At 39.4% G+C, this 22,674-nt stretch overlaps 1 protein-coding gene across 6 annotated transcripts in view; it reads left to right on the forward strand.

Moving 5' to 3' along the window:
* SORCS1 (sortilin related VPS10 domain containing receptor 1) overlaps positions 1-22,674 on the forward strand; it is a 471,564-nt gene that overhangs the window by 244,266 nt on the left and 204,624 nt on the right. For all 6 annotated transcript variants that reach the window (XM_081074044.1, XM_081074043.1, XM_081074040.1 and 3 more), the window contains exon 3: positions 3,971-4,070. In XM_081074044.1, coding sequence (XP_080930170.1) covers positions 3,971-4,070 — 100 coding nt within the window. The remainder of the gene's footprint in view (positions 1-3,970; positions 4,071-22,674) is intronic.

Below are 22,674 nucleotides of genomic sequence, written 5' to 3' on the forward strand. Positions count from 1 at the left end.
GGGGGGGAATTGAAAAAAAATGCGTGTTTTGGATTGTTCTGAAAAATCATACAGGTTGAGAATTCAAGGCTGCTTATATCTTAAGTATGTCTATGATTTTGTGTGATGCATATTTTTTAAAGATTGTTTCAGTTTTTTTGTTTTGATTTTTGTCTTTACAGGAATAGTCACTGTGTGGTTAGTGTAGGCTGGCATTTCCATTTGCAAATTGATTTGTTTTAAACAGTTTTATTGTTCCCCTTTTCTTATGAAGCTAAGATCCATCATCTTTCTTTTCTTTTTTAAATTTTTGATATTGTGTTCCTCAAGGTATGTTGTTAAGAACACTAATTTCATTACGTACCCTCAAGAATGAATCCTATAACCAAATATATTTGGAAAGTACTATATGGCATATGCATTTAAGAGGTTTACAGCATATATTAGAATAATAAAATATACGTATACATATAAGAATAATGAAATTGGTAAGTTTGGAAATAAAGGAACATCAAATGTTGTTTAATCAAGCATTCTCTACCATCGTTTTGATCTTGGATAGCATTACTCTCCCCCATACCTAGGGATGATACTGAAAATATTTTAACAGCCAGTACTTTGGCTCACCAGCTATCCTGCTGCTCAACTGTCTGTCTTTGCTCTGCTCTTTCAGAGCCCACATCCTAGGACACTGCAGTTCCCACAGTTGACCATGCGAAGATAACTGGAAGCATCTGTTAGCTGTGAAGAAGGTTTGCAGATGGGCACTAAGAATTACCTTCCAGGGTGCAGTGCCTCCTCCAAGGTCACTGTCTCCTTCACTTGGATTGGCTTAGACACTGACCAGTCAGAACAGGTGCTCCTCTTAAGGTTGGACCAAGTTCCTTGAGGACCTCTGTTGTGCCAGCCCAAAATCTTTTGGTTGTTGGACTGTTAAAGAGGATCTAGGGAGTCTCCAGGGGAAAGGCCCTGTGGTCAGGCTGACACAAGTGCTACTCAGAGAACTTTAGTGCGATAAATATTTACCAACTGGCTTGCAAGTGGTGGATTTTTTCATTCCTATAGCATTGTATCAATGTATCCCAGCTTAATGTTAGTTTTACCCATGATACCTGTCAACACTCTAGCTATTTCTAGTTCTGTGGGATAACCTTGGGTAACTGATAGTCTGTGCTGTTTTGGGTTTGTGGAGATGCTGCATTTTTCTCTTACTGTCTTGATTATTAGAATGCCATAATGTTGAAACATGTAACTTTGCTGGAATTTATAATTAACACATTTTGATTTAGTTTTTGAGCTTTGAAATATCAAGGGGCAAGAGATAGTGCAAAAAGTTGTGGCAGATACCTTGAAGGATCTAGATTGGTGATGTTATAATAAGACAAAAGTGTCCAATAACATGCTGTAAGCTCTCTGGGGGAAAAAAAAGGTGCTAATGTAAATCTGAGCTACTCCATTATCAATCATCTTATATTGGGATTTTAGTTAAGTAGACACACACACACACACACACGCACACACACACACACTCTTACACAAATGAGGATGATTTCATATAGAATCCTTATAATTCTTATTTCCCCTTGTAGAATGTGTTTCTTGAATGTAGAAATATTCATTGAGTAGGTCAGGGATCAAATTAATAGCAATAATTTTAAAAAACTAATCATCACCTTTTTATAGACTTCTCTAGCTTCCTTTCCTATTTACTTCACTAGGAAAAGTGAACCATTTGCTTATCTCCAACATAGTCCTACTGATTTCCACCTATCACTAGACAAAAAATATTAGGGTAGCAGTGTTTGCACATTTTATCCTTCTCCCATCAACCCCTCTCCCCTGGTAGACTTTTGCATCTACCAGTATTTGTTTGTTCCTGAACTTGGAAGTATTGTTTAGAATAATGAATACAAAAAGGTATTCAATAAAGGGAGCTAGAGAAAGGCTAGTGAAATTTTGGAGACAAACAGATCCTAGTAAGAAGAGAAACTTCTTACGTACCCTTCTTACTTCTTACTTAACTCCAGTAAGTCCAGGGTAAAAATAGGGGAAAAAAATGCCAAATAACGAGATTGGACTGAGTAAGGAAATAAGTCTCAGGTATTTCTTAGAGAGTAGGAGGAAATTTCACATTGGCATGAGTTTGGAGAGAAAAATATGGATATGGAAGGAGGATTTAAAGAAATGTGTTGTGGTCCATAGATAAGGCCTCCTCTGAAAAAATTTTGGAATGCTCTTCAAGTGTTCTTGGATAGCAAGCCAATGTTTCTTTGACTGGGATAGAGCACATAATTCTATTGAAGAAAGCTGTTTGTATGTTTGCATTACACATGGTACCTTCTAGTTTATGACTTCTTACCTCCTCCCTTTTCTAAAGTCCTATCCATTTTCCATTTTAAAGGCCCATAGTTCTTCCCAAAAGCTCTGTATAACAGCCCAATATTCAGTGATTTGAAGTATCATCTAAAATCTATAAAGTATTGACTATTTATAATATATACAGATATGTAGATATATTACATATTATATAACAATATATAATTGTGATAATACAATGTTATCTATAATATTTACATGTGTGTGTGTGTGTATATATATATATATATATATATAAAGTTTAGAGGGAAAATGCCCTGAATCCCTAGCTAGAATGAATTCTTAATTACTTAATTCCAGTATCACATTACACAGCTTTCTTGCTCTGATGCCTGGTCCAGAATAGGTTCTTAATGCATGGTGATGAGATTGTTAACACGAACTTCTTCTATTTAGTCTTTCTGGCCTGTAGGAATTTGTAACTTTTTTCAATATCAGAAATGAATTTTTGTGTCTTTCTAATTGAACTTAGAATACTTTATTTTCTAAACCTTATTAATTTTTATCTGTATCATTGCATTTAATGTATTATAACTCTACATATCTGCCTCTCAAGTAAATCTGTTGGATTCTGGAGAATAGGGGCGATGTGTTGTATCTGAGTACGTAGCACAGGACCTTGTGCATTTTAGGAGCTCTACAAAGAAGAAAGAATGAATGAATTGCATTGGGAATCTCCTATATGTAAAAAGAAGACTGAGAGGAATTTTTATATCTGTTCATTAAATTAAAAAAAAAAAAAGCTGTGGTATCATGTAAGTAACACATGACTTAGGACCAGAATACCTGATTCTAGCTGGCCACTTATCAGTGGTTTTCTTTGAATAGGTCACTTCTTTCAACTACTTTCTTCAAGTACAGGTATTATTCTCTACTGAACATGGTTGTAATGATGATCTAATAAGATTACAATTCTAAAATATATAATAGACTTTCATAGATAAGGTGATTAAGGCCTATTTATTCAGTTTGAATTAATAAGTTATTGAGCAATGGCTAGATAAAGATGAGAGAATCTCCAAAAAGACAGGGTCCGTGTCAAAAACTAATGTCTCCCCAATACCAGGTTGCTTACCCCTGGAAAAGGCCACTGAGTAGGACTGTGAAATTTCACATATTATTAAGACATTTTCTTAATCTTAAATAATAGGAAAAGACTGAATGACCTTTGAAGAGACTGACCCACCATATATTCTATGACTCATGAAAGAAAAAACAATTTGTAGATAAATCATGGAAACCTGCTTTTCCACTGTGCCAAGTTAAAACAAAAGTTTGGAAATGTCAAATCTAAGTAAAAACTCTGTATTTCTTGGTCAACTCAAGGGACACCGTCATCTCTTAATCTTTTAAAATTAACCACATCCTTTATGCAGTGTGCATACGTTAAGGAGCAGTAGAGAGATGGAGTTTTAATTTTTACCAATTTAATTTAAATGCAAATGTTTCCCACTCACATGATACTGCTGTGTACATAATTAAGCATCATTATATACTACATGAATCATTTAGAAACCTCCTGAGAGCCATTCTATTATGTAAAACATGCATTATACTGACAAGCAGCCAAATGACGTCTACTTCTGTCCTCATTAATGCTCCTTTTGAATTACAGGTCAACCGATTATGGGACAACCTATGAGAAGCTAAATGATAAAGTTGGGTTGAAAACAATTTTAAGCTATCTCTACGTGTGTCCTACCAACAAGCGTAAGGTAAGAAATGTATATTCAGCATGCTACTTATTCATGATGTGACTTCTGTCTTGGTGGGCTAACCTCTCTAGCCACCTAGAAATCCATTACAGTTAAGCTTTAAGAGTTGTAAAGATGGGGTGATGAATGTTAAGATGGTAAAATGTCTGACACATCGTGATTTTCAGATCAGCAGCTGTGACTCCATGTAGGAGGGTGAGGGGTAGGCATTTCCGAAAGGCAGCTACAGGGAATGACTGTTGTTGGTTGGACTTTGCTGTCTCTCTTGTAAGAGTTCTGACCAATTGGTGACAAGAATCAGAGTGAGCCTTGACAAAACAGAAGCAAATATGGGATTTTCATCTGATATCTCCCATTTTCCCTTGACATGGAATTAATAGATTAACTGGAATTGAAGTGACTGCATTGTTTTGCAGCAGGTTGGAAGTTCATTTCTAAAGTTTATTTAACCTGCATACAAACGCCAAGATGGAGGCACTGCCGGAAGGAGACTTGTATTCATAGATCATCATAGACCAAACCCTAGGTTTGCAGATGAGACAACTAAGGTTTAAAGAAAGAGAATGGTTTTCCCCCGTTGCAGAGTTATGGGCACAATTGGGACTAGAATTCAGGTTTCTTGGTTGGCAATCATACTGTTTCCACTATGCTATGCTGCTCCTGTTAAGAGGGTTTATCTACTCTTCGGAGAGAAATATTATTTTCTTAGGAAGAAAGTATTTGCTTTTAAATAAAAAAAGACCTCTTTGTCTTAGAAGGAGAGTGGTGGTCTATTCATTCGTGGTTTGGTTTTAAAAACTTGTGTTGTTAAGTTCTGAATTCTGATAATATTTTTAGGTATTACATGAATTGCATGAGATAACAATATCCATAAGGAAATAGAAACGTATGATCCTTTTCATATGTTCTAAGCCATATTCTGTTGTGATGGCAGCACTGATTTCTAGATTCCAGTTTCACGTCTGTCAGTCATTACCATTAGTGACCTTGGGTACATTCTACATTTTGTTGTCTGGACTGTGGAAGGTGGATGAGAACATCTCTAAATAGTTATCTTTAACACTGGCTGCACATCCAAAGTGCAAGCCCTGGTCCCACCATTCTTGCTCTGGATTAGGACTCAGGTAACTATTGTGAGCAAGATCCGCAAATGCTTCTGGTATCTATCTAGGATGAAGGACCCCTTATGTCACAGGAAATGTTCCCTCTGGCTCTAAACATTTTAAGTTCTTCAGTGAAGCAGCATAGCTTACTAGTTGCGCGTAGACTAATGTGGGGACAGAGCCAGGAGTGCAGTTTCCAGGCTCTCAGCCTCACGTGGAAAGGTGCTGGCTGGGGTAGTAGATGCCTATCAGCTGTAATCAGATAGCCATCCACTGTGGCTGGTTGGCCATCAGCTTTTACTGATTAGCTATTAGCCATTAATGTAACTGCCGTGGCTACGCTAGCAAGGGGGTTGGTTGGTTGGTTGGTTGGTTGGTTTGGTTGGTTGATTGGCTGGCTGGGTGGCAGAGAAGTGGACAAAAGATTGCAGATCATGTGGAGCCTGCTTCCTGTGTCCCCGGTGTGGGGAGCGGGACCAGAGTCCCTGCGTGACAACTCTAGTCAGATGGCTTGAGTAAAACCCCAGCTAAACCAATTAACAAGTGAACAACTATGGGGATTTACTTTATCTCACCAAGCACAGTGTCATCAAGCTTAAAATAGGAGATAATTACAGTATCTACCTCATGAGGAAAGTTGTGAGGCTTATATGAAACAAGGCATTTCAAATATTTAAAACAGAATTGTTAAGGTTTAATCAGTGTTTTCTTTTCACTTTATTCTCCCTTTTTCACCCCTCTCCTCCTCCTCCTTCATATAATTATGGGAGGCAATAGTAGAGATTATCCTCAATGAATAGAGTATTCATGAGAACTTTCTTCAGTGGTAGAAATGTTCCTCCGGGCTGTCCAATACTGTAACCACTAACCACGTGAGGCTACTGAGTGTTGGAACTAGGGCTAGTGTGACTGAGGAACTGGATTCTATATTTCATTTAATTTTAATTAATTTAAATGCAAATGCCCACATAGGGCTGATGGTCACAGTGTTAGAGACCACAGTTCAGTAATGTCACCCTCAGCTCTGTGGTGATGAAAGGAGAACTGACTCTGGATGGTGAACACACCATGTGATATATGTAGATGATGTATTACAGAATCGTACACCTGGAACCTCTGTAACTTTACTAACCATTGTCACCCCCATAAACTTTAATTTAAGAAAATAATTATGTCACCCTCACACACTTAGAGATAAACCCTGAATATTCCTATCAGCCGCTCACTGGCTGATTTCTTGCCCATCATTAACAATTGCATGTTAACAATTTTGATCTGTATATAGTCCTAAATTGAGGAGCTGAACTTATATCCTTTATTTTTATAATGATATGCAGTTATGTTTCCTGGGTTTCAATCAATTCTTATAAGCCCTGTTGATTTTTCCTCTAGTTCACATTTTTTAATAAATTTCATTTACCAATCTACAAACTGTAGGACACAAAGAGAAATAAGACAGCATTCTGCCCTCAAAAATCGTGTATTCTGGTAATAAATGACATATGACTTTTTGTACTTGAAAGGTCTCTTGACTTTGCTTCCACCTCGTAGGTGACTTTGGGTGAGTCATTTACATTTTTTCATTTGTAAAGTGATGTGGGCAAAAACAAAGGGATTTATAGCTGGAAGAGACCTGAAAATCGTCCTAATCTAGTGATAGCCTCTGTTTTATCGATGCCATTAGAAAGGAATATGATTTTTAAAAATAAGATGCTTAATGTTGGACATGAGCATGGGTGTTTCTTTAGCAGCAAAATATATGGTGGTGATCTGGACACTTCAAGTTTGTTTGCCTCGGCAGGACTTAAAGAGTGAGACACTCCAGTCCCAATGTAGTTCCTAGGACTGGAGGAAAGCTTAGATGGAATCCAGCGAGGAGCCCTGCCTTGGAATCCACTCCTGTCAATACACAAGTATCAGTCAGGCTGCCTACTTCATCCATAGTTATCTGGAGGACATGAAAGAGGGTGCTGGGCCGTGCTCATTTAGCTGAAATCAAGACTTGGAGGACCCTATCTCCGGAAAAAGAAAAATCATGGCCCATGACTGTAAGAGAACAATTTCCTCTGGGCCAGTTACCTTCCAGAAGCAGAGTCAGGCCGGAGCTGTTTTAAATCACAGTGTTTGGGGGGTAAACCTAAGAGAAAGGATCTTTTCCTCTATAGATAAACAAGGCCTTCAGGGTCACTTTCTGTAATGTTGATAGATTTAAGAAATAGTGAAGGATGATGGAGGTCTTTACAATGGTGCACAAATTCAAGAAAGTTGACAAAGCAGTAAATTTGTGTAGTTTTTCTACTTATGAGGTGAATTTATCACCATGAAATAGGTATCCCACTTTTCTGCTGCCACAGGGACATACTTGGACTAAAGAGATGGTATCTGCATAACATTTTAAAGTATGAATATATTTCCTCAATCAATGAGAGTTTATATTTTTAAAAAAAGAGGAGAAGGAGGAGGAGAAGGAAGGAAAGGTCAGGCTTTGTTAATTATGTAAAACAAAGGACTTGCGTTCCTTCCAATTCTCTTAGGACTTCTGCGTCCTCCAGTGAAAAGGCAGGCTCCTTTAAAGACTTGTATTAATTCTTTGAGTTCTCTAGGGTGCTGTCTAGCAAGTTAACATCTTTTGTACCAGATACTTCTATCTGCTTTTCACTTCAGTGGGAGCCACTGGAATAAAACTGACATCAGGGTAACTGTCTTGCCTTCGCAGAAACCTGTTTTGCCTTCATGTTCTTATTGCTATTTTTAGCTCCTTGTAAGGAATAGTACAGTTCTTCAATCAACATGTCTCCAGCAGTGGGCATCATGCCCTGGCTTTGCAGGCAGCTTGTTAGGGTCATTACTGGGCTCAGAGTCCAGAACAAAGCAGGCCCTCATTTACAGTTTAAATTGATGACTGCCCATTGGTTATTCTGCTGCAAGCCTGCTGTAAATTACAGCGGCTTTCCTTGAATATGTCTGTTACAGTAAAAAACTGTAATCTCCTCATAGTTCAGTGTAGGAAATCTTGACTAAGACCCATAGAAAGGCTGCTCCCAGGATTTATCCTGGCTCATGCATACTCTCTCGGAAGGAATCCTGCTCTTGGCCTCTGATGTATGAAATAGGCTCAAAGAACAAGAATGGGTGGATCCCAGTGGCGGGCTAGCTGTCTGTCACCACATCTCCATCTCCGAGGGGGAGCACTCCTCCTACCCCGCCCTCCCCAGTTCATGGTAAGTCAGTGTCAGTAGTGGTTTATTGGCTACGTACGTATAATCTTCTATGAGAAAAGGTGGTTTAACCTATACCTGAAATACATAGCTGGGATCTAGAGGGTGATGGGAAGAGCTAATAATACAGGTACAAATGTAGCAAAGAAGAAAAAAAAAGAAAGAAATTGATGCTGAAATCTCAGTCTCACTCTTAAATTCTCACTGAGTTTATTTGTATTCTTCCTAGAAAGCAAGCATCTGTTGTACTCTGTGTGTTATCTAGCAGCAATACCTTTCCCTTCCCCGCCAACCAACCTTAGTTGTTCTTCCCTCACGAAGTGTTGTTAACATCTTCAAGGATTAAAGAATACAAAATCCCAAGTAGCATTCATTGGAAGATAGAAGGAAAAAAAGTGCTTTTTTTTTTTTTTCTTAACTTGGAACAGCCAATCATTTAGTTGTTACCTCCTTGTATTCTCTGAACACTCTGTTCCCAGCAAAGTAAAAACTTAGAGAGTATTTGTTTCTTTATATTTCCTGTGTTTCCTCCACACACCTGCCCCTTCTCCTTTCTGTGTTATCGCCACTTAATTAATATTATTCCTGCTGAGAAAGACTTTCAAGACTTTCATCCTCTAAGTATGATCCTAGCTCCTGAAAACACATTGATCATTCTTTCGGGTCTCTTGGCACATGCCCACATTAAACACTGTGTTTTCTCCAGATGTTTAGGTTTTAATTACCATACTGTCTGTGGCATTTTCTAAATAAGAATTTAATTATGGACTCCTTGCCTCTTCTTATACCCTGGGTATGCTTAATTCCTCTTGTCATTTGCTTCGGTGGTCTGTGTATGTGACTTTTGGGGACAGGGAAGCAGTGGGGATGAGTCTGCCAGCTTCTCTTAGGGAAAATTATGGCCTCCCTGAATCAGAAGATAAGAGATTTGGGAGGTTTTCGGATTCTGCCTTTTCACTTAACAGCTATGGCACCCAAGTCCCAGAGAGTTTAGTGGCTTGCCTGAGGCTGCATGCAACCAGTGAATGAAAAGCTAAGATCCTTAGACATTTAAAGTAAACCTCAAATGCTACCTATACCACAAAATTTAATCAATTGCACTAGTGAGATTTTCTCCCTCCTCTTGTCCCCGAGGCATCCATCTGCTTTTCTTTTCTAGCACTTCTCTCTCATTTCTGATTATAGCTGTTTTTGACCACATCTCATCCCTCCTTTAGAATGCACAGTACTAGGTGGGGGAAATGCCTTGGTCCGCCTGGTAGTCCCTGACTTGCCAAGCGCAGCGTGATGGTGTACGGTCGGTGTCCAGCACATGGGTGCGGATTTGAACGGAACTTAAGCTGTGTTTTGGACTCTTGGCTAGAACTTGAAAAGCCATTGTGAAACCAGCTGTGGCTCATTTATTTTCTCTAATTATAAATTTAATTCTGTTTCAAGTGAATAAACAAAGATAGTAAAAACATCCCTGTAGGTTTCAGTCGTTTCTAGGCCATGCTGTATAATTTTATCCTTTCTAGCCTAAAAGAGCATGATTAATATTTAAAATACCAGGGCTTTGCATAGCCGTCCCTCAACATTAACTGGTTAAGCCACAGGAGACTGGCGTATTGTATAATACATCAAAGGGGGTGCATGACATTTCCCTTGCGGACACTCAGTACTTGCTCATTCCATCCCAGCTCTTTCATCTGCCCCTTTGTACACAAGAGCACATGTTTGCCTCTCATCTTTTAAAAATAATGCGTGTTTCATTCATAAAGAAGTGGGATGCATGAACTCGGAGACACAGTGGAAGTGGCATTTTCCAAACTTCAACGGCAGTGACTTTTGGAGCGAACAAATGCTTACTACGTACTTCCCTACACTTAACCTGGGAAATGATGGCTACAGGGAGAGATCATAGCCTTTGATCCTTCCTAAGTACAGCTGAGTGTTTATACTGTTTCAGACCATTAAGCATTTGTTCTGTTTTCATATTGTGCATTGCAAAATCAAATCAAATCCAAGAAAGCGTGCCCCATCTACATTTTTTTCTCTAGGTGATTTTCCAACTGTCATCCAAACCCCTGGGTTTCAAACAAGCTACAGAATAATAAGTGCAACATGCTCTATTTGAAACAGGGCAGAGTGCCAGAAGCAGTGCCCACTAGTGAACGCCCCCTTTGTCCCTGGGGAGCCCTCTGGAGCTCCTAGACTCCAGAGAACACAGTTGGAAAAAAAAAACACTGATCTAGGCCATTCCTCCTTTATATAGTGAACGACACTTGAAACAGCCATGTACCTTGGATTGTTTTATATAAATCAAAGCACCTATGAAAATATTCATAAATAAAAAAGCTAATAAAACCAGTTTCTTTTTATTTTAACACAGTCTATCACATAGTAGGTATCTAGTTGATTTTTCTTGAATCTTATCAATGTCTAGAGCTAGTGTAAAAAAAAGACAGATTCACAATGTGCCTTGTTTTTCAGAACTGATCAGTTTAACTGGAAGTTTACTGTTTTATTGCATGCGACATTAAGTAGTTAGTACTAAGGACTTTTTTTGTTGGAAAGAAGCTTCTTGCATAATTAACATCACATATTTGTTATTTCTCATTTGCATCACATGTCTGTCACATATAATGAACATCTACTACATTAAATATTAATCATGAATTGCTGATCTAAAGAAACAACTAAGTTATATATGTATGAGGATCCAGTTTATATAATATTGATCTTACAATTCAGAGTTTTATTAGCTACGTTTATGTTTAAAAATACAGCTAATGATCTAGCTAGCTAGATCATTAAATAGGTATAAATATCATAGATAGATTCACAGATCAAATTTTCTAAGTTTAGATAATGTCTTCTAGTTGACTTCAGGTGGTATTTCTTTATAAGGGAGAGGGGATAAAACTCTGTCGTTTGGTTTTAGTCCTTTTTAACAAATGAAATTAATCAGGATTGAGATAGCCTGTATTAGTCTCCAAATATTTATGAAATAAGACTCATCTGGAAATTGCATGTTTCTTATACCACAGAGGTATACCACAGAGGTATGCCCTCTTATACCACAGAGGGCAGTTTGCTTATATGGCCAGGTGATCAGAAATTCTCAAAAATGAATGGAAGCCTGTAAAGAGGCTGACCATTCTTCAAGTATGCATAATAGACTATCTGCTCAACCTTCTCTGGGGAGCAGAATTTATAAAAATCTGGTTATCTGCCTACGTTTGTATTTATTTTTGCCTCATCATCGGTCCTTGTTAGAACCGTTGTTCTCTGAAGTCTGGCTGGCCTAATGTTAAATGCCCATCTATTACCCTTTTACGAAGGTCAAATGCATCCTTTCAGGTTGGTTCCAAGTTATGCTCTGCTGTGGAGAATGGTCAGAGGTCTTTTCAACATTCTGGTCTGTTTGCTTCCAGCCTACTCCCTGCGGTTTCTCAGAGGTTTCCATCATCCGGTGTTTGACATCCTGTATCTAGAACATTTGTTTCTAGTGAATAGCCCATGCTGCTCTCATGACGGATGGAGATGAGTGCTGGCCGCTGTAGGAAATTTACCATATTTACTGGGGTGCGGAGGCTTCACACCAATATATCAGATCTGCTCAAAGCTTTCGCTTGGTGCTGTCAGGGAAAACAAAGTTAATGCCGATGAATCTTTAATAAGACTTTTTTTTTTCTTCTCTGGAGAAATGAAGAGAGCACCACTAGCCCCAGGGGCCAAATTGTTTCCATTTAAGCATTCCTTTTTCTGATCCGACCTTTCTCTTGACAAATCTCGTGGTTTTGTCCCTCTGCTCTTCTAAGCATCTACTGCTAATATGCCTTTCATTCCATAACCCTCCAAGTCAACTAGTTACAATAACTTTTGCAGAACAAAACATGATAGCTCGTAGGTAACAACATGGGCTTAGATCTTAATAGGTAGAAAGGCCTGAGGTATGGGATATACAGTTCAATAACTAGGAAAGAACAATCTCTTCTTCTTTAGCTGCGTGGGCCTGTGTGTGTTTATCTGGGGACTAGAATACTAAGGAGTTCCATGATTGACAGGAAATGAGCATACCTATGGAGGACGAAAGGACAGTGTGGGTGAATCAAAAAAAAGGGGGGGGGGAATAAAACCCCCTGAATACACAACCTTTTCCAGATAAGAGAGGTAGAGGAGGAAAGGTACATCGTAAGCCAAAAGCGGAGATGGCAGAGATTATTACAAAGCATTTAAAGTAACAAAATAGTGATGAGAGAAAACTAATACAAAAAAGCACAATGAAGACATAGGTAGAGGAAAAAAATAAAATCATAAACGTTTTCAGCAGGAGATGTAGAATCTGAGATCTCTCCGAGAAAGGAAGGCAAATTCAGCAGGAACTTATTAAGACTTTCAGAGGGAGTACAATTTACTCTTATCTCTCTGTTCTTCCTGAGTGCTTTCAAAGATGTTGATGGTCGTGGAAAAAATTGGTTTTGCCAGGAAGGAAAGCACAATTATGACTCAAGTCTGGGGAGTGGCAGGCCTAGATCTGGGCTGCCCAGCTCCCCCGTGGCAGGGCCAGGAATCATCACTGCTGCCTGAAGTTAATGAACTTTTGCCCTTTTCATGCTCTGGCTCCTAGCTACTCCCCAATCCCTCTGTGGGAAGGCCTCTTCTATTTATGTGCACACCTTGTGGTTTCTGCACTCAGGTGTACCAGCTTAGCACCTCTGTGCAGTCACTGTGGAGCTACACTTTGTCATTGAAGGGAGGTCACTGTGAATTTTTGCCTGATGGAGTCATTAGCTGTGGTGTCACGGTTAATATACTGGGCCCTGGAGCCTGTCTGCCTGGCTTTCAATTCAAGCTAAGCTGCATACTCATGGTATGCCCATAGCCCGAGGTTTTATTTGTTGGTTTGTTTATTATTAACCTCTCCACAATAGTTTTCTCATCTCTAAAATAAAATATAATGGTTGTATCACTATCAAAAGGTAGTTACGAGAAGAATCAACACGAGCAAAAAGCAGTGCCTGACTCACAGCAAGCATTCCATAAACGTTAGTCTCACTGTTATCATTATTATCTGTTTCAGATTATATGGCCATGCCTTGTGCTGTCATTTGTCAACTCAGCCAAAATTATTAAATGCCTATTTTGTGCCAGATCTTTTTTAAGAACTAGGAAGTGGCATAGGAATAAAAGATATGGTTCCTGCTCTTTAGGCTGTGCAGTCTGGTAGAGGAGATGAATGTACAAACAGTCAACCACAGGACACAACTTATGTATCATAATAGCTATGTACATAGAACTCTATCTTTGGGGATTCAAGGAAGACTTCACAGAGAAGCAGATATTTGTCAACTTGAAAAGGGGAAAAGATGAAAACTATTTTTCAGTGTATCCTGCTGTCAGAAACCCAGTGTTCACAGACCACAGTGCGTACATAGCTTTGTTTGATTTGCAAACATCAAATGAATAATCATGTGCCTATTTTGACTCTTAAAACATACTAATTTCCATTTATATCTGGCTGTACTGTCTAATGAGACCAAAAATGTCTCCGGGATCCAATTAAATTATAACTCTAACATAATAGCACAATTTATTTTCAATTGTTATAAACTTCTTTTCTGTCTTGCTTTTAAAATTAATAAATGGGCAGTGGTGACATTATTAAAATTGAATTAATGAAACTAAAATTAACCTTCTTATAGGTTTCAGATATTCAGCATTTATCTTAAGTAACCAATAGTTACTTTAGTCAGAACTGTTGATGAGATTTGGAGCTGAAATTTTAGGAAGAAATCAATTGAAGTATTGAACATCTAGCCTGTGTCCATTTCTTTGCATGCACACACACACACACACACACATACATACATACACATACATATACTGGGGGTGCCAAAAAATGTATGCACATTTAATACAGAGGGTGTCAAAAAAAATGTATGCATATTTTAAGGAAGGAAAACTGTATTAAAATTGTAATACTCAATATATGCCAATAACAAAAGATGAATACAAGTCACGTTTGACTTCTGCAGTTATAAGAGGTGCTCAAAGTGGTTACCATCAGCACCCAGACACTTCTGATTACAGCAAACTGCTGCCTGAGCAACGTTGAACAAAGTGTCCACTTGTGTACATTTTGTTGACACCCCCGGTATACAGAAACAGTGAACTTTTCATCGCCCTTATATAGTTTGCCATCCTGCAGGAATGCAACTGAAGACCAGTGCAAAATGAAGATGCTGGATTGCAAGGAACAGACGACAAGGGTTTGGAGAGGACTGTAGTCTGGGTAGTCAGAAAAGCAGCATGAGAGGGCTTAAATTGCCCCATGAAGCAGACTGGTGTGACATTCACAAAAATAGAATTTGGTTGAACCGACACTTATTAAGTGCAACAGACATACAAACATGCATAAAACAGGGCACTGTCTGACTCAGGGAGATGGAAGGGAAAGGTGTGTGGGTAGAAATGAGCATAGGGTTTACATTGATACAGGTGCTGTACCTTTCCTTTCCTGAAATCTTAATAATTGGTAATATATGTTACATGTCCTACTCTTTTGCATCCTAAAAGTGCTCCTGAAAGTGCTCCTTTGACAGATTGCATATCCTCATTGTTGATTTAGAAACTCCAGTCCCGTTTAACTCATTGAACAGAGGAGAGACCTGGATTAGGGCAGTCGGTGGCTATCGGGGATGACGGGCAAGTGAGAAGTATGGAGTGAAACATGTCAATAAGAGAAGAGGTAGGGTATCAGGAGGGGCTTCTGGGCTTCCAGTGACTCGTACTTCATCTTTTTTCCCACTACTTTCTAAAAAGAGTCCAAATTCTCTTTAGGATAGAATAGCTACAACTTCTTATTAAGTGCTGGTGCTTTCTCCTTCAGCAAACCCAAATTTCACTGGGATAGCTGCAGCTTTAGCGGAGCCAAACCACCCATCTGGCTTGATTCAAATTATTATAGTGTTTGAATTCCGGAGGATGTCCAGCAAAAGAGCTGACTTGTGCTGGGGAAAAAGGTGATAGATCTTAGAAAGGTGTTTGTCTGACACTGGAAGCAGTCTACTTTTCTTTTGAATGTACATTATGTGGTGTGTTTGTGTGTGTCCACCCCTTATGTTTTATTAATGTATTATTTAACCAGCAGATTTACATATATTCTTGACTGGCTAATGCTGTCTTTGTTCCGTAGGCCCAAGCCCTCTATGCTTCCATGTGGAAGTGCATTAACTGACATTTACAAAGTCCCACCAAGGACTCAGTTACCACTATAGATGCCCATTGTTCCAAGAGAGCTGACCTTTACCCGTCGGCCCCAATTAAAACCTATCGCTTCTTACCCCCGCAGTGCTTACTGTAATTCTGGCACAATGCCCAGTGTAACTGGTGGGATGCATTCTTCTCAGTCCTCCTTTTCTTATTTTTCTTTTCAAAACAAAAAGAGAGTGACCTGCAAATGGAAATGTATGCTTTTTCTAGAAGAAAAAAGGGCTGATGACCAGAATTAACCAGAATTTTCACTGAAAAGAATTTTCACCTTTTGTGTCAACACGAGTGAAGACCCTACATAAATAAAATAATTAGGTCAAATCTGGGATCGCTTGCAGGTTTATCCCAGATTCACATATCAGAGCTGTCCAGTGACTATATGATGATGATTTGTTGCTAACAGCGGGGCCATTCTGCCCTAGGCATACCAAGTGGCCTTCTCCGTGGGAAGCTGATGGAGAGACCACAGTCCCAAAACGCGGAAGTTAGGCACACAGCCCTCTATATGTCAAATTATATGAGTGGCTAGCGCACTGCTAGGATGGTAGCCTTTTAGGTAAACTTAAGTTTCTTTTTAGAATGGAATTTAAGGTCAGAGCATTTAGAGCTGAAAGTAGTTTGTCTGTGATTACAGATATTCATCAAATAGAAGATTACTGTTATTGGCAGACCAGCAACCTAAGATGTGCTAGTTTAGGGAAACAAATGTGGCAGTGTATTCAGTGGTGTATCATGTCCTTTATAACTCTTTCTACTCTTGACTTAAAATTTCTCCATCTACTGTTGTGCCGGGGGTATGATGATGCTTACATTTTAATGGAATTTGAAGCCAAATTCTACTGACCCAGTTATTTTAGTAGAAATGGCCATAACATAAACACAGTGGCCCAGGAACAAGCCTGTTTATACTCAGATTGAGACAAGAAGTCCTGATTTGCTAAAAGTGTATGGAGCTTGAAATTTGCCTTTCCCCGTTTAGTTTAAAAGTCCAGATCTAGGCAAGCTGAAGCTTGACAGAAAGCACTGTCATCCTCTTGTAGAAATACCCTCTTCACACCTTCCCCCTGCACTGCTGGTATGGACAACCAGCCTGAGGGAATGTTATTTGATCTACAGAGAAAATAGTTCCCGCGGTTATATTATCCTCCCCCTTTTACCCCTCTTTACTATTTGAAATTTTATAGACTTCTGAAGATAATACTTGTACAAAGGCTTAAAATTTCCCAAGAGCCACAGCATTTCGCATTTCCTACCCACAGGCCTTGGTGCAGCCTGGCAGTGTAATACTGTGAGTGGGAAGTGATCTGGCTCCCTGGAGATCCATGTCCGCATCCCATTACCCAGCAACCAGTGGAAACTGGTTAAACTCATATGATAAAACCCAAAGATTGTCAAACCTAAACTATTCGGCTCCATTTATTGCAAACAGAAAATTTCACCCATGTTTCATTATGTTCCTCCCATACAAACCCAACTCAGGGGAATCACAAAGAACTCTGAAATAAATATGTGGGAGAGAATAATGTTGCAATTGAATATTACCTGTCTACAACTACTTAACTTGTTTCTTCTTTCATTTTCTTCCTTCCTTCCTTCCTTCCTTCCTTCTTTCCTTCCTTCCTTCCTTCCTTCCTTCCTTCCATTCCTTCCTTTCTTCCTCCCTCCCTCCCTCCCTCCCTCCTAAACTCATTTATATGAAAGAGGGATTAACAAGACCACCTTATATATTTAAAGCAGAGTATATTTTCAAAATGGTTAAAAAATGTGTGTGCATAAAAACATCTCATCTTTACAAAAAACACTGTGAGGTGGGTAGGAGAGTTATAGCATCTTATATCTGAGACCTAATTAATGACTTGTAGTCTTCAACTAGAACCCAGATTATGGAATTTCTGGTCTATGTTCCTTCTATCATAGTTTACCATTTTCCAACCATTGCTCCAGTTTTCTTTGTTTGGGAGATACTTTACTAGTGCTCTTGAGAACAAGTGCTGATTCCTCTGTAGATCTTTAATAAAGTTCATGTTTTAAATATGAATGATATAATCTCAGATAAAATGCAAAGCACAGAGAAAACATAAAGGGTAACCCATATGTCACTTTTTAAGTCAGCTTGTATAAAATCATTCTGCCTCCTGCTTATCATTTCATGATAACGACCTTGATAGTTTCACAGCAGAAATCTGATGCTTTTAGAAATCTGAAAAGGATTTGAGATAGAGCGTCTAAAGGAAACTTCATTTCAACCCCAAGTCCCAATATTGACTTCCGGTGACAACTCAACAAATACCTGGTAATAAATGATTGAATGGATGATTGAATAAATAAAAGGAAGTTTGGGAATATTCTGTGTTCCTCCACATTTCTAAGATTAGAATTGCCAACAATAATCGGGGCAGATTTGCTATGGCAGAAGGATGGACAAAATGGCCGCCATAGTAATTCTCAAGTCTGTCATGTCACTCCTGTAACTGGCACTAGTCCTTATCCTGACTCTGAGCCCTCCTGGTGGCCTAGTAAGCTGCCTCCATTTCCTCACAATATGTATTCATGTACTCTGGATTGGTATTTGCCACTGTAGAGAGTGTATATCAGGAATGCACTTATCCTACTCATCACACCTGTGGCCGGTGACCTGAGGTGCAAGACAGCTTGGCCAGTGTTTGATGTAAGCATCTGCTTAGAGGTAGATGCCGTTGTCCTGATTATGCTCCTTGGAGAAATTGCACTGAGGAATGGTTCTTCCATCATTGCCTGCAAGGTGGGCAGGGCTTGTTCTTCCCCTGTACTGCTCTATTGCTGGGCTCTGACTATACCTGTGACTCTGTCATTGCCTTTAATCTCTGAGTATGCCATCATTAAGCCGCTAGGCACCAGCTTTTTCTGCAGGAATCACTACTCCCTCAGTGCCTTAGAAAAGAGATCCTCTTCTCTGTGGCAGCAGTGGCAACAAAACTAAACACTGAAAATAAATAAAAATAAAATAAATAATAGTAATATAAAACAAAGGGAAATTACACTCTGTTAAGATTGGACAGGTGGGCCGCCCTAGAGGGGGGCTACCCCCTTCACTTGGTTTTCTTTTCTCTTTTTTTTCTACATCAAATATATAAAGGCAACTATTTAAACTACAAGAGGAACAGACATAAAGAGAGGTATTATAAAGGAAATTGTTTAAACTAGATCTAAATTGGAACTAGTAATCTCTCTTTGCCTCTTGAGCTAAGCGGTGCTTAAAGGAACCCAGACTCACTTTTCAAAGACGTAGAACAACGGTTCCTGTTTCTGAAGTCAGTGATTATAATAAACTGTAAGCTGTAAGAAACGCATATGTGAAATGTACTGAGAACATTCCCACGCATGATGATAGTTGATGCAGAAACAAAACAAAAAAAACCCCTGAAATCAGCAGTTTAAGTACCATAAACTCCATTGTAATGTTGAGAAAACTAAGTCTCAGAGTGGGTGGTCCAGGTAATGTCGCTGGTGACTGCACAAGGACTTGGCGACAGGGAGATTTTCCTAAGCTTCTTGGTTAACTGTCACCATCCTTAGGTATTAACTGAAGAGTGTAATCTCCCTTGGGCCAGTTATTTCCCCTAAGGGTACATGGGAGATAATAGCATCTGTTCCGTGAAGTTAGCACTAACAGTAATTCTGTTTTTCAGCTATTTATAGTAGAGTGCCAGAGCTTGAATGTTTTGACATCTTTGAATTTCCCTGCTCCACATGAACATCCTTAAAGATATATCCACCTGTCTTTCAGAGATTAATGGAATGAAGTGGCCAAATTAGTACCGAGGTTCCTAAACTCTGCCTATGTAAGAATCATCTAGAAGGCTTGTTAATATGTACAGTCAGAGGGTCTGTTTCTCAGAAATGCTGGGATTCGAAGCTTTGAGAATCTGCATTTTAACAAGCAAGTACCACATTTCCATCACCTCGTAATTCTGCTGCGTATAGATCTTGGACTACACTTCACTGAAGAGAAGCGAGCTGCACTAACAATAAGATACATTGGTCAATGAACCTCTTGGTTTTATTTTTATTTATCAAAATAGAAGAAGTAAATCTCTTGGTGGTGGTAATGCCAAGTATAAAATATTGTTATGTGTTTGGAACCAGCTGCCCTCTACTGGACAACGGGGGATATGATTGAAATTAGACCATTCCTCTCCATTTGTCTCTGATTGACGTGAAACCGGGTTCATTATTCCTCCCACAGAAAGACACTGTATTATGCATTTGACCGCTGGATGGGATAAAGGTCAAGGGCATGTAGACAGGCTCAGGGCATCTTTGAGATGTAAGGACATGGGTTAGCCACAGTCCTTAGGAATGAATTAGAAAGCTCAAGGTGCAGGCAGCATTCATTCCGCCCTTCTGCTTTTCATCTAGGAGTAAGCAGGGCCTGGAATAAGTAATTCTTAGCTACTCCAGAGTATAGGTGCTTACCAGCAGTTTAACTTTGCAGAGTGGTGGGAGGCTACTATTACAGTTTTCAGAGACATCTGTTAAGCTCAGAGAGGGGTGCTCCTTGAAAAATACATTTTTTTTTAGAGTTCCACTCCATTATTCCAGGGTTCTAACTTCATTTCTTTGCACAGTGAGTGGCTCCATCTTGGTATGAAACACAGGCAGCCCACACAGCTTTATTAGGTATAAAGTGCTATTCAAAGACTGTGTGAGAAAGAAACACACACAAAAAAGGGGGTATTTTTTGAAAACCAGGTTTGGGAATAGATTCTAACACATGCTATTGTCTGTAAGAAGAGTGAAAGGAGGGGGTGTCATTGATTTGAGTTTAGACTGATGAAAGAATAGTTTTAGGGAAGCATGGACATGTGAGCTCTCTGGCCTTATCACTGTACTTAAACCCTCCCACCTCCCAAAAGAAAGAGATATTTCACTAAATATGAATTTATATATATATATATATATATACACATATATATGTGTGTGTATATATATATATATATATATATATATATATATATATATGGAATCAATCATGAATACTTTTTATTTCGTGACTAGAATGCCTCCTGTCTCCCACCCACACACACTGGCTAAGTGAAATAGAAAACAAAGGAAGAAAAGGACTCCTATTTGAAAAGAGACAAATATGAATGTACAGAGAGGATTCTCTCACTTTAATGGAGAAGCAAGTGCTCATGTCAGCCTATCAGATTCCAGGGGTCTTGTTCAGAGTGAAGGAGAGTCCACGAAGGCTGCAGAACAAATGGAAGAAGAAATGGTTTGGATCCCAACAGACGTGCCTTTTCCAGTCCCTTCCTTTGTACTTAGCAGCTCAGCCTTCCTCTGCCCCTGCATTGCCAAAGCCTGGCTGTCACTCATCTCCATTTTGCAGTTTGGTTGTCATGTCGTTCAAGTTCCTGAAGTGACAGGTGGTATTGAACAGGGCTAGCAGGGGGATCCTGGCACGAGGAGAAGGCCTTCCAGGGAGGCCAGCGCAGATCAGATCCTGCTGCCTTATCAAAAGGGCATTCTGGCCACAGAGCATCTCAGCCAAGAGAAGAGTGAGTTTCTCCATCCCCGGCACCTTCTGTCCCTGTGCCAAGCTCAAGGTCAAGCTTAATTTCAAATGTCCAGGAACTTGGAGGGGCCTTTTAGTCTGGGAAACTTTTTAATGTTTTTTCCTTTTTATGTATAGAGTCCCTCCTCCCCCCACCAAAATCACAGAAACGAGAGAGAGAGAGAGAGAGAGAGAGAGAGAGAGAGAGAGAGAGAGAGAGAGAGAGAGAGAGAGAGAGGGGGGGGGGAGGGGGAGGGGAGGGGGAGGGGAGGGGAGGGGAGGGGAAAGGAAAGAACATGCAAAGACTGAATCTGAGTCTGAAGACTTGTCTTGAAGCCCACATCTTGTTTTCTTTACAACTGGCAGTAAAACGGACAAGTACTTCAAAACCCTTTCTGCTTTTCTGTGAACAAGTTCAATATCCTTTTTATTTCCTTTTGCTCCCCTTGTTTAGCTCTAAAGTTTTGTAGGGAAACAAGAAGAAGCAGTGTGACTCCTCTAAGTGACAGGGAAGGGGCAGAATGAATGGGGGTCTTGGTAACTTTGTACTACCTGCATTTAGGCAATGCCAGAAACTGGTTAAGAGTGTGGCTCCTAGAGGCAGCTCGTGTCCACTCAAATCTCAGCCTCAGTGACACTGGATGTGTGTGCTTGACGATGTGCTTCTCTGTGCAATGGAGAATATAACATGGATAAGAGATGTGGTGAACATTAAATGAAACAGCACATGCATAGCACAGGGCAGATATCTTTGAGTACTACCTATGTACGAGACACAGATTTCTTTTTTCCAAGGTACTAGATGTATTTTTGCCTTTTGTGAATTCAAAATCCATTGGACATTTCGTTTTGATATGCCTTTTGTAGAAAAAATTCAAAGTGCCATTGCAAAGGAGAATTTATTTTCTCTCTCTAATTTCCTCCCATGTAAGGTAGTCTACCCCTGCTGTTGCAGGGACCTTTTACTGCAAGGGGCAGAGGGTCTCATTTTAGGCAACTATGGACTAGAGGGACCAGTCTGGGAGAAAGTGAAGCCCAGAGGGCTTTGAACCATTTGTCCTGAGTTACATGGGAAGTTGTTCCATTTCAGAACCAGTAGGAGAATCTTGAACACCTCATTCCATCTGGAAAATGGAGAGAGTATGAATTCTCCTGCTTCTCAGGATTACTAAAAGAGTAATTCTTACTAAATTACTAAATCCTTAGTAATTACTAAAATGCAATCATATGTGAACTGATATGTTGATATTTTTGAAAAATAAGTTTCAGATATACAAGGGCAGTGTTTTATAGTTATTTCCAAGACAACTTTTTGGAAAAATGTCACCATGGGGAAGGAGGATATGCTTTCTGTGGAGGAGACATTAGTTCAGAGGTAGAGAAACATGTGAATGGGGAAACAAACAAACAAACATAGGAAGCTGATTCCTCCAGGATTACACCTCTCTCTCTCTGTGTGTCTCTCTCTGTCTCTCTGTCTCTCTGTCTGT

This window comes from Rhinolophus hipposideros, assembly GCF_964194185.1.
Source record: "Rhinolophus hipposideros genome assembly, chromosome: 15".
In the NCBI taxonomy this organism is placed as follows: domain Eukaryota; kingdom Metazoa; phylum Chordata; class Mammalia; order Chiroptera; family Rhinolophidae; genus Rhinolophus; species Rhinolophus hipposideros.